The 12,473-nt window shown below is 39.4% G+C and overlaps 1 protein-coding gene across 1 annotated transcript in view; it reads left to right on the top strand.

Moving 5' to 3' along the window:
- The first annotated feature begins 2,330 nt into the window (after nt 1–2,330).
- The window catches only part of MEMO1 (mediator of cell motility 1), a 120,925-nt gene continuing 110,782 nt past the window's right edge, over nt 2,331–12,473 (top strand). The window contains exon 1 of the mRNA XM_051976118.1: nt 2,331–2,813. Within this exon, the coding sequence (XP_051832078.1) occupies nt 2,753–2,813 (61 nt within the window). The 5' untranslated portion in view covers nt 2,331–2,752. The remainder of the gene's footprint in view (nt 2,814–12,473) is intronic.

The raw sequence follows: 12,473 nt of genomic DNA, 5'->3' as shown, positions 1-12,473 counted from the left end.
TAATAGTGCTTTGATATTTTTGGCCTGGATCTCATTACTAAAAAACTTCTGTCTATACAAATTAGAAACTTTCTTGTAACTTAGTTGTTTAGGACCTACAACTGATATGTGTCAGAAGCATGACTTAAACCTAGGTCTCCTGAATCCAGTGCTGGCTCCTTATCTACTTTGTCTGGTTGCTTCTCAGTATTACTAGATGGAATCTAAAGTAGTATGACTATGTATTGTCATGCTGGGACTTAGTTTCCTTAAATTTTGTCTTAACAAAACTTTTTCCCAAACTACAAAAGCAGGACCAAAAAGTCTTTGGGTGCCCAGAAAAGTGATTGCTTTCATATAATGTGACATTTTGTAATGCTTTATTATTTGTAAAGGACTTTACATAGAATCTCATTTGAGCCTTGGAACAGTGCTGTGAAGTTAGTACTAGAAGCATTATCACTTGAAAGTAGAATAAACAGCTTCATATAAGTTTGTTATGGAAGCTCACAAAGTAAATGTGGGAGGCAGTATTTGAATTCAGATTTTTCTGATTCCAGGTTGTTCAGTCTTAATCTACTCTACCACATTGCCTCCCCAAATAATACATTTTCTTTTTCTTTTTTTCTTTTTTTGGTCTTAGAAGAATAGAGCAAATGTAAAATAAAAATCTTTGGAAGCTTAAAATTAACCTTTATGAAGGGAATTTGCACTTTTAGATTGACAATTAGAGTAGGCTATCATTGCTCTAGCTGACATAATTTGGAGATTGACAGTGGTGGATCAGAGGGCTGAGTTTTTGTTCACCTCACCAAGTTGCATTACCAGGGGAGACCTGGCTTATCTGCCCATGCTGACTAATAAGAACTTTTTCAGATTTTGGGCTTTAAGTTTTTAAAACATAACTTTAAATTACGTATGTTGTTGGATGTTACATTTAGGGTTGTTGCTAGAATAGATACTATGTTTTTCATAACAGAGCCTTTAAAATAGGATGCCATTTTTATTTTGCTGTAATTCTCCATTTCTCCACAGAGACACAATTACTAATCATTAGAAGATAGAGCTGGCACCATTCATTCTTAGGAATATAGGATTTCTTAAAGGAGGGACCGATTTGGTATCGTCACACTTTGTGTACTTAAATAAACGTCTGCTTCTTTCTTGAATTTTTGAGAGGTGCCTAGAAGGATTAGTGTAATGTTACAGTAAGCATGTCCGGTTAGGTTGCCGCATAAAAAAAGAGTATCGAGTATGTGGTAGTGAGTTTTTTCTTCTTCAAAATTTAGGGATCGAGAGGGAAAAGATTGTAGAGGAAAAGTGATAAATACTTGATTCATTGAGAATTTCATTCCATCAGAGAGGCAGAAATCCAGACAGATTTGTGTGCTAGACTTTCATCTTGGTGAAATCTCATAAAGAGAAGTAACAACTTATGTTCAAGAAAACATCAGGTAGAGGAGAGCTGAGCATAGGAATTAATTTGTAATATCTATAAATTTAATCCATTGCTTTTCTCTGCTAAAGAGGCTTGGCCAGCATGGAAGTGGGTTACTCCGGTATCCTGGTTTTTTAACCTGTGTGATTTCAAAAGACTAGTTTCTCCACGTGTGAGCCCAAGAGCATCTCCACCAAAGCGCAGAGTCCACACCTTGGTACTTTGGGCCTGCTTTTGGAAACCTTGCATTGTTTTAACTATTTTAAGTGAAAGAAGCACCGGAGGGGACAAATCCCTCCCGGGCAGGATTAACCACGTTTGTCTCTTAATAAATAAACTTTCGCTTCGTGGCCACGGGCTAAAGTTGCCCATTAAAAAATCTTTGAGGTGTTGACCCACTAATTCTCCCTCCCTCTTTGCTAAGTATGCGACTGTTCTGGGAGGTCGGCCACGCTGGGGGTGAAGAGCCCCAGTGGGTCCGGAGTCTCTGGTCCCTTGCCTTCGGTCCCCCTCCCGCCAAGAGGAGCGCAAAGTCGCACGTTCAGCCGGCCGGCAGCTGAGCATGCTCAGTGGGCAACTCTCGTTGTGGGGCGGGGGTGGGGTGGGAAGGTTGGCGAGTGAGGAAGTCTTGGCTGTTCACGAGCTCGACCTCTTCATTTGAGGCCCTGCTCCCGGCCCCGGTCTCGGCCATTTTTTTTCGCACGGCCGCCTCCCGGGCCCAGGCAGGTCTCCGATGCAGCCCTAAGTGGCCGTAGCTCGGTATCTCCCAGGCCCCGGCGCGGGCGGCAGGGCAGGCGCAGGCAGGGGCGGAGCGCGGAGGGGCGGGGCGCGCCGGCCCGGCCCGGGGCGCTCTGGGGGAGGGGAGCCGCGAAGGGGCCGGGGCCGGGGGCGGGAGCGGAGTCAGGGGGGTGGGGTCACCGGAGGCGGCGGCGGCACCCGCCCGAGGGCGGGGGCGTGGGGGCAGAGTGGTGTCAGGGCGGCTTGGCGGCTGGCCCTGCCCCCGAGGGGGAGAAGTGGCGACTCCGGGGGCCGGCGCCAGGGCTCTGCCGCGGTCTGGGAGGCCGCCGCGGGCCCCTTCTTCTGGCGGCGGTCCGCTTGCATGGTGATCCGGGACGGGGCCGCTGCCGCCGCCATCTCCTCCTCTTCCTCCTCCTCCGCTGCCGCCTCCTCCTCTTCCTCCTCCTCCTCCTCCTGGGTCGGGCCGATCCCCTCCCCGCGGCCGCCTCCTCCTGGGCTGGGCCCGCGGTGCCTCGTCCCCTCCCCGAGCCGTTCTTGCAGCCGCCGCCGCCTCCTCCTCATTCATCCTCGTGCACCATAGGCGGCACAGGTTCCAAGATGTCCAACCGAGTGGTCTGCCGGGAAGCCAGTCACGCCGGGAGCTGGTACACAGCCTCAGGTAGGAGGGCGGGAGGGCCGGGGCCGGGCCGAGCCTAGTTGAGCCAGGCGGCCGCTGCCGCCGTCTCCACTACTCCCCCTGCGGCCCGGGGCGCGGCGCGGCGCGGCGGGGAGGAGCGGAGCGAGCGGGCCGGGCCGTCCCCGAGCGGAGGCGCTCTCCCGCACGCCGGGCTGGGGCGGGCGGCCCGAGCGGGAGAGGAAGCGGGGATCTCTCCGTTCCCCCCCCAAGTTTTCGCCTGAGGGAATATGCCTCTTGGCCCCTTTGCGACCTTCGGGTCTAGCTGACCGTTCCCACCCCGGAAGCCGGGGCCGGAGCTGTCGGTACCCCGAACCTGGCCCTGGCCTCCCAGTCACCCTGCGAGTGGGGTAGGAGAGATGCAGGCAGCCCTCCCGTGTCGGGTGTAGGATATTTTCTCCTCTTACCTCTGAGAATAGAAAAGGAGCAGATCCTCTCTCACCACCCACGGGTGGTGGTCTTTCATTCCTTTGGAGTCGTGGGTATGATCCTCCCTCTTTCCCCTACTCCCGAGGGAGGGGACTCCCCTGGTCGCCTGCTTTCCAGAAGAGACACGCTTCCCTTTATCTTCTCCCTTCTTCCTTGTGTTCCAGAGCCCAACACTCGAGGGAATTCTCTTCCTCCGGTGGCTCTCCCCTGCCCCCCTTTCGTCTTCTGCGGTTCCTCTCAATTACCCCTCATAGTTGAGAAAGCGAGGCAGCTTCCTTACTCTTTTGCAGTCTCCCCACTCCTCGAAGACTTGGAATGAAGGGTGTAGACAGAGCAGATGTGTCGAAAGCCGCGTTCTCTCCCATCCTCTTTCCTCTGCTTATTATTAGTGTGCCCTTCTTTGGCGGTGTGGGAATGGATTTGCAGGAGGCCTTTTTTTTTTTTTTTTTCTGGAGAGTGTAGCTTTGTGTGTTGGGGGTGGGGCAGAATTATTGTTAAGCCGAGGCCTGGGGTAGCCTGTTGGTTCTTTTGTCAGTGTTTTGTTGTTACTGTCATTTACCCAAGGGGCAGCTAGAGGTGGCATCAGCACTTTTCCACGGCGACCTTACCAATCTCCTCCATAGTCCCTGAGCACCCTGCAGTTGCTAAGGCTGGCTCCATAACAAACTAGTCCAGCTTTAAAGTGAATAAAAGCTGTCTTGCCTTTGAAGCTAATAAGCTGTCTGTGGTCGGTCTCTTTAGTAAACGTGTTAGTGTTCTCTTTGTAGGAAGAAGAGGGCCATTCCTCCTATGCCATTGTTAAAACTATTAAAAAAAAACTTTTTAAAAAGTTATTTGTCTTAAATGCTCTGGTTTTAATTACTTGTAATTTCTTACTGAGTACTAGACTTTTACTCTTCTGTGTAATTGGGTTAGATAGTGACATGCTTTGTGGGAAAACAAAGACATTCAGAAAAGTTAGGGACTTAGGATTTGTTAAATTGTTTAAAAACTACATTTCAAATGATTCATTTCAGAATTTGATATGCTATAAAAAAGAAACCAAGGATTGATGAGATTTGCCAAAAAAAAAAAAAAAAGGTTCATTGTTAAACAAAGATGAAATTTTGTAGTTATACCAAGCCTTTCCTCTGTGAACCTTAAAGTACTTCATAAACACTTAATTGATTTTCATAACCTGGGAATGTCACTTGTGCTATTCCTGTTCAACAGATGGGGAAACAGATGCAGAGAACTTGTGATAGCCCCAGCATCATGCAGTAAGCCAGTGAGTGGCATGGGCAGAACAAAACTTAGAAACTTAAATGTTTCAGACTTCAGGACCATTGCTTAGATCTTTAGACTAGCAGTTCTTATAGTGGGGTCCCCTTCCTAAAATGTTCTCTGGGACTCCTTAGATCCTCCCTGTAAGGGGAGTCTGTGAGGTCAAAACTATTTTCAAGGTCATATAAAGATATCTTAATTTCTAATATGGTAAATATTGGTTAAATATAATCATAGATCTTTTCCAGTAATTTTTAAAGTCTAAATTGGAGTCTTAAGGTCAAAAAGTTAGAAAATTGCTATTCTAGACTGTACTACCACTCTGAAAAAATAAAAGTGAACACTTGCAATTTTTTTTTTTTTTGGGGGGGGGGGGGAGATAGAAGCAATTTACCCAGGCTTTCTCTGTTTACATTTTTTTAAAAGGCCAGCTTCTCATTATTAACTTTATGGATCGGATTTTTTGGCCTTTTTTTTTTGTCAAGTTTTGCACATTTACATTTTTTTTTTTTTTTTGGATTTGGACCATATCTATGATTTTACTGGCATAATGAAGAAATTTCCTTTACCAATTTAGATAGGCACCTACTTAGCAATATAGTCTTAGAGACCCTGGGGTTTTTTGAGTTTAAATGACTTGCCCCGGCTCCAGAGCCATTGCCAAAGACAAGTCTTGAATCCAGTTCTTCTGATTCTTGACACCAACTCTATTCATAATTTGATTCTGCCTCTCACAGTTTCCTAAGTGATGAAAAATTTATTTTTGGTAGTTTTACAGACACTGTACATGATTTTCTAGTTTTCTTTTGGGTAGAATGCAGGAGTGGAGTCTGGGAAATCTGGGTTCATATGCCGGTTTAGTAATTATGTGGCTGTGGACCAATCACAAAAGTTATAAATTATGAATTAGATTATGGATTGTAGATTTAAAGAACTGGGAGGGACTTTAGTGAGCATCTAATTCAAGCCCTTTAGTCCCCCTTGAGGTCTGATGCTCTAAGGTCACAAAAATTTTAAGTGACCAAACTGGAGTTGGATTTAAGCCTTCTGATTCCAAATTCAGAGCTCTTTCTAGAGCCCTATTCTGCTGTAAATTGATGAACTCTGAGCCACAGTTTTTTTTTTTTTTTTAACCTGTTAATTCGAAATCCTATGTATTATCTGTAGGGGTTGATTTCATTGAGATTTTGTAATGCTGGAGAAACTGAGGCAGGAGAGAGATTAGAGAGTTTTTAATATTTTATTAATAGGAGAGTAAAATTAACTAGACAGGACTCTCGTCTCAAATTATCCAATCAGACAAAGATAAAGATATACTGGGACTAAGGAATCCATGTTGGTCCCAGGGCTGGAGGAGACTGTCATCCCAAAGAATCCAGCATACAGCCGCCAGCATACAGCTGCCAGCCTCCAGCAATGAATGGAGGAACCCCAACTTCTTAAATATCTTTTCTCTAAACAAAGGAAGGGGTAAGAATCGAGGGAAATTTTCTGTCAGGATGGGGGAGGCCATAAACCCAAAAAAACCCAGAAACAGGATGTCTGAATACACAGAAATAAAGATGTCAGTGAGATATCTTGGAATATTTTAGAGGGATATTGTAAATTCTTGAGGACAGAAAAGAGTCAGGAGGTCTACTCTCTTGTTTATCTTGCTTGGGCTAACAATTTATAACCTTAGAGTAATTGGTCCTCAGTAATGGACCAGGTGTGTGTGTGTGGGGTTACAACTTAGGGGATTGACAGAGAACAGTTAAAGAAACTGAGACAAGGGAAACTAGTGCAGGGAAACTGAGTCAGGACAGTTAAAGAGAATTGTGGCATAACAATTTGTGAGGTCTAAATGAGATAATGTGTTTTAATTCCATTTATCTTATAGATTTTTGAAGAAATCCCTTTGTTGATGACTTCCAACTTATTGTGTGTATGTATACACATGCGTACATACATACACATATCTATTTTCCTGCCCATTAAAGCAAGAACTTCATCAGAGTAGACACATTTTTTGCCTTAACTAGAACAGAGCCCGGCACAAAATAAATTCTGATTTTTTTGCCTTTTATTTTTATTTATTTATTTTATTTATTTTATTTTTTTTGCTGAGGCAATTGGGGTTATATGACTTGTCCAGGATCACACAGCTAGTAAGTGTTAAGTGTCTGAGGCCAGATTTGAACTCGAGTTCTTCTGACTTCAGGGCTGGTTCTCTATCCATTGTGCTACTCCACATAACAGGTTCTTAATAAATAATCATTGACTTAATGATTGGAGATTCATTCTTAATATGTATGTAACATCAACTTAAAATTTGGACCTGAAATACCCATTTCTTCAGTCTAAATCTTTAAATATTATGAGCCCCTGAAGATCATCTAACTTGAAAAATCTAGATTTACTAACTATGAACTGTTATACTTAGATTAAATGATTTAAGATAAAGACTCTTGATACCAATCAAATGGTTTGAGAAATGGCCATAGAAATTTTGTAGAAGAAAAAAGCTGAGTTTTTTTTGTATTTAAAAAAAAAAAAGGTGATTTAAATAGACTAGTAGATAATAGATTAGCATGGAATCTATAAAATTAGCTTCCTTCTAATTACTTTAAATTTTCTGAGATGATAGGATCAGTGTTAGAATTTATGGTACTTATATTGTTTTTTGTTAAAATGTTATTATTTGTTACTGTTTTTATAGAGAATTTGCTTAAAAAAAACCCCCAAAAAGGGACAATTGTAATAATTAATTTTCTGTTCAAATTAATAGTTCAATTTACTACATACTAAGAAAAATTACAGCATTTTAATGTCTATAGAGTTGTTTCCTTAGATCAAGCATTTGAGATAAATGGCTTAACTATTTTTTGATGTTTTATAGATGAGATCATGGTCTTAGAGAAGTGATGACTTAAGTTGTGAAATACTGGACTTGAATCCAGGTTTCCTGATTCAATCAGTATTCTGTTATATGGGGCTGTAAATTCAAATAACTATCAAATACAAATTGAATTTTCAAGGTAGAAATAGATTTAGTGTTGTTTCAAATTGTATGTACCACTGGTGTAATTTATTTATTTAATTTTATTTTATTTAATCTTGATGTTCCTCATTTTCCCAAGTATGAAATTAGGGGATTGATTAGATAGTCTTTGTTTTTCTAATTCTAAGTCCTGTGAGTCTATAAGTCAATGTTCAAAGTGATAGTAATAATTGTTATTTATAATAAAAAATTGTAAAATATAAAGACAAATTGTAAAAGATAAATAGGTTAGGTGGAAGAATTGGTTTTGGGAAATGGTGGGTGTGTGTGTGTGTGTGTGTGTGTGTGTGTGTGTGTATGTATGTGTGAGAGAGAGAGAAAGAGAGAGAGGGGGGGGGCTTTATAGAGAATGGGTGTAGTTTTTTTAGATTTTTTTATTAAAGCTTTTTATTTTTCAAAACATACATGAATAATTTTTCAACATTAACCCTTGCAAAACTTTGTGTTCCAATTTCCTACAATTATCATTCTGCACAAGAAAAATAAAATAAAAAAGGAAAACAAATGAGAAAGAAAATAAAATGCAAGCTAACAACAAAAAGAGTGAAAATGCTGTGCTGTGATCCACATACTCAGTTCCCACAGTCCTCTCTCTGGGTATAGATTGCTCTCTTCATCAGATGAATTTTTAAGGATAGAATTTGGATACTCAGAATAGAAAATCCATGCATCAATAATATTATTTATATAGTAATATTATATTAATATCATATAATAAATAATATTGTTACTATATTTTATTTTATAATATATATTTATTTATTGCTTCTAAAAATAAGTGAGACATATTGTAGAGGCTTTTGAATGTCAGGCTTAACAATCTAGATCTTATTTTGTAATCAGTGAGGAGACATTGAAATTTTTTGAATAGAAGAATAACTTGTTCAAAGTGGTACTTCAGGAAGATTAATCTGGCAACAATGTACAATATGAACTGGAGGAAGTAGAGACTGGAAACATGGAGATCATATGGGTAAGATGATAATAGCTTGAAATAGATGGCTGTAATGAGGATGGAAAGAGAGAGGAAGAAATTGATAAAAGCAAATACTGTGATTAGGGTTTGGTTATTAATAGAATATAAGGCTAATGGATGGAGACATTAAAGATGGCTTGGGAATGAAGAATTATAAGACATTGATTATGTTTGTTGAAAAATAATAGCAGTAAAAATTTCTTAAGTACATAAAAGGAAGAAAATGATTGAAGAGACAACACATCAAAACATTTGAAACTGTAGCTTAATGGAAAGTGTTGGAGTTGGAGTCAGAAGACTTGGATTGAAGTCCTCTTTCTTACAATGAGTTAGCTTTTTTTAAACCCCTGACTTTCCTTTGTGTAAAATGAGGATAATCATAGTTATACATTCTATCTCATAGAGTAGTTAGTAGTGAGGAAAGTGCTTTGGAAAACTTAATATTATATCAATACTAGCTTTTAAACAATTGTTATTTTGTAAAAATTTGAAATTTTTATTTTTTGTGAAATGTTGTCAAAAAGCAACTGCCTACAGTTACTGTGCTAAGCATTGGGGATACAAAGAAAGGCAAAATCAGTTATAAACTCAAGGAGCTTACAACTTAAAGGACAAGGTATAGGTAGGATAAAAAGGGAAGATATTGGCATTAAAGTTAATGAAGATTTCAGCTGACCCTTGAAGGAAAGCCAGGGGGTAGAGTTGAAGAGAGAGCATATCAGATATGAAAGATAGACTGAAAAATAGGCTGAGTAAGGAAATGAAGTGTCTTATGCAAAGAACAACAAGGAGACCACAGTTACTAGATTATAGATTGAGGAGGGTACATTATGAGAAGACTTAAAGATAGGAAAGGTCTTGTTTATTTATTAAGGTCTTTAAAAGCTAAATAGAGGTTTTTTTATTTTTTATTTTTTTATCATGGAAGTGATTGGGTACTATTGGAATTTATTGAACAGCCTGGTGACACAGTCAGACCTTCACTTTAAGGAAGATTACTTTGACAGCTGAGTGGAAGATGGATTGAAATGTGGAGAGACTTGAGGTATAGGAAGGCCAAAAAAGCCAGATATGAAGTGATGAGGGCCCATAAGCAGAGTAGTGATAGTAATAGAAAGGGTCATGTATACCAAGGATGTTATGAAAGTGGAATTGACAGTACTTGAAAATAGATTGAGTATCATGGATGAGAATCATGGATGACATTTAGGTTGTGAGCCTAGTTGACTGGGAGCATTGTGGTATCCTCAACACTAAAAGAGAAATTAGGAAATTCAGAAGAGAGAGTATTTGAGCTAAAGATAATTAGTTCATTTTTTGACATGTTGAGTTTAGGATGTAAACTCTAGTTTGAAATGTTTTTTAATGGTAATTTTACTGTCTTGCTCTAGAATATCAGGGCAGTTTTCCATGATTTCCTGAAAGATGATGGATAGGTTCTTTTTTTCCCCTCATCATTGTTTTCAGGAAGTCCAATAATTCTTTGTCTCTTCTAAATTGTTTTCCAGGTCAGTTGTTTTTCCAATGAGATATTTTACATTTTCTTCTTCCAAAAAAGTTTTTTTTTTGTTTTTGTTTGACATTCATGAAGTCTCATTGAGTCATTCACTTTCATTTGTTCAATTCTAATTTTTAGTTAATTATTTTCATCAGTTGGCTTTTTAAAATCTCCTTTTGTATTTGGCCAGTTGAACTTTTTAATGAGGTGTTTTGTTTATTGGATTTTTTTTTTTCCATTTCACAAATTCTGTTTTTCAACGAATTGGTTTCTTTTTCAAATTTTATTATGTAAGGAGTTATATGCTTTTTTCATTTTGTCAAATCTATTTTGTAAGGAGTTATATGATTTTTTTCATTTCACTAAATCTATTTTTTAAGAAGTTTTCTTCAGATAATTTCTGTTTCCTATCTTTTTTCCAATCTTTCTTGCAAAGTTCTTATTTCCTTTTCCCATTTTTCTTCCAATTGCCTTTTAAGATCCTTTTTGAATTCTTCCAAGAGAGCCTTGTGAGATGGGGATCAACTCATATCACCCTTTCATCTGGAGGCTATTTGCCTTTGGGATCCTCAGAGTTTGAGATCTGTTCTCTTTCTCCACAAAAGCTATCCATGGTCAGAGTTCTTTTTGCTTTTTTTTTTTTTAACTAACTTTTTTTTTTTTAAAGGTTGAGGTTTGCTCTAAGAAGAAAGGGAGATTGCTCCAAGCTTCGTTTACAGAGTAGTTTTGCACTTTCCTAGGCTGGTGCTGCTGACTTCCAGGGCTGAGTGGGCATGGCCAAGTTCCCCTTTATTCTGAGGTTCAGAGGCTCACCGTTTGCCTTTTGTATTTGTGTTGGATGTCTCACAGCTAATCTACTGGTCCACTGGCTTCTAAGCAGGATAGAGTAGCCAATGCTGATGTATTTTGGCTAAGAGCCTCAGGTAGATTGCCTGGTATAGATGCCACACTCTTCTAGGTCCCTGCACTTGGCCGATTTCCCCCCACCCGATTGAAACAGACCTTTTCTGAAGTTCTTCCAAAATATATTATGGAAATTTGTTAAATTCCAAATATTTGTGGATCCTGTTATTCCAAAATCAATTCAGCGGCTTGTCTAGTGTTAATCTGAGGGACATCAGGAACGTTTCTGATAAAGATCTGTCTACTCTCTTGTCATCTTGGTTCTGCCCTCTAGAAATGCCTTAATAGATGGTTGGAAAGGCTATACTGGAATTTCTGAAGGAGTCTTTATTAGGCTAGTTAATTAGCTCTGAGAATCATCAATATAGAGATATTTCTATTCATGGGATCTGTTGAGATCACCAAATGAAATAATAGAGAAACCAAGAGGGTTCAGAGTAGAGCCTTAGGGATGGATATTCACTGATAGTGGTTGTGAAAATCCCTAAGAGACTGAGTAGTAAACGGGAGTATATGTATGTGTGATTTAGTAAATAGGCAAATTAGAAAAGTGTAATTAGTTGGGTCAAATGGCTCTCTTAATATGCTCTGTAATTACCATTATACCTATTTTTGCTTATTATGATTCTTTATAGGCACTGTTGAGTACTACAATCTTAAAATCATATTGAGTTATGCTTACCTTTCTTAGAATGAATATGAATCTTAAGCTAGGGAACAGTTACATTAAGCATAGCATTTACACATTTAGGCAAAGGGAAGAAGCCATGGAATCAACAGAAATAAGTTATTTGTTTGAAACAGAGTTTGAAGGGACTGCTAATCTTTTTGTGAGGAAGAAGCCATGGAATCAACAGAAATAAGTTATTTTTTGAAACAGAGTTTGGAGGGACTGCTAATCTTTTTGTGAGAAAGGAGCTACTTTTTTTGGGGAAGGGGGGCAACTCTTCTGATGTATCACCATGGTTAAGGGGAAAGTGGGGATTGTTTCTAAATACCTGAGCTTGACTTGAAATGGTGATAACTGCCTTGAAGCGTACGACTGGGAACCAGTATATTGGTTAGAGATCTCTGAAATAAGATATATTATCCAATTTGATGGTATATGGTGCATTCAAATTGATAATTCATTTAAAAAAAAACAAACTACATTCCACAATAACATAGCATTCATTTTTCCCCTTAGCTAATTTTTTTTTTTTTGGTTATCTTGTAAAGCTTTAAAATATCTTGTGGGCAGTAAGAATAAAGTGCTAAGTCAGGAAGACCTGAATTCAAATTTAATCTCAGATACTTACTAGCTGTGTGACTGGGCTAGTCACATAATTCTATTTGCCTCAGTTTCTTCAACTGCAAAATGAGCTAGAGAAAAGAAATGTCAAACCATTTCAGGACTTTTGTCAAAAAAAAAACCCACAAAAGCAGACAGGAAAAGTAGGAAACAAGTGAACAATGAACAGAATATAAATGAACTTGTACTTTGAATTCCTGTTGCTCTTAGCTTTCATGTCTAACCTGTTGGCAGAGATTTTTACT

The sequence above is a fragment of the Antechinus flavipes genome, chromosome 2, assembly GCF_016432865.1.
Source record: "Antechinus flavipes isolate AdamAnt ecotype Samford, QLD, Australia chromosome 2, AdamAnt_v2, whole genome shotgun sequence".
Classification (NCBI taxonomy): domain Eukaryota; kingdom Metazoa; phylum Chordata; class Mammalia; order Dasyuromorphia; family Dasyuridae; genus Antechinus; species Antechinus flavipes.
The sequence above is the reverse complement of the archived record's forward strand: the minus strand, read 5'-3'. Positions and strand labels throughout refer to the sequence as shown.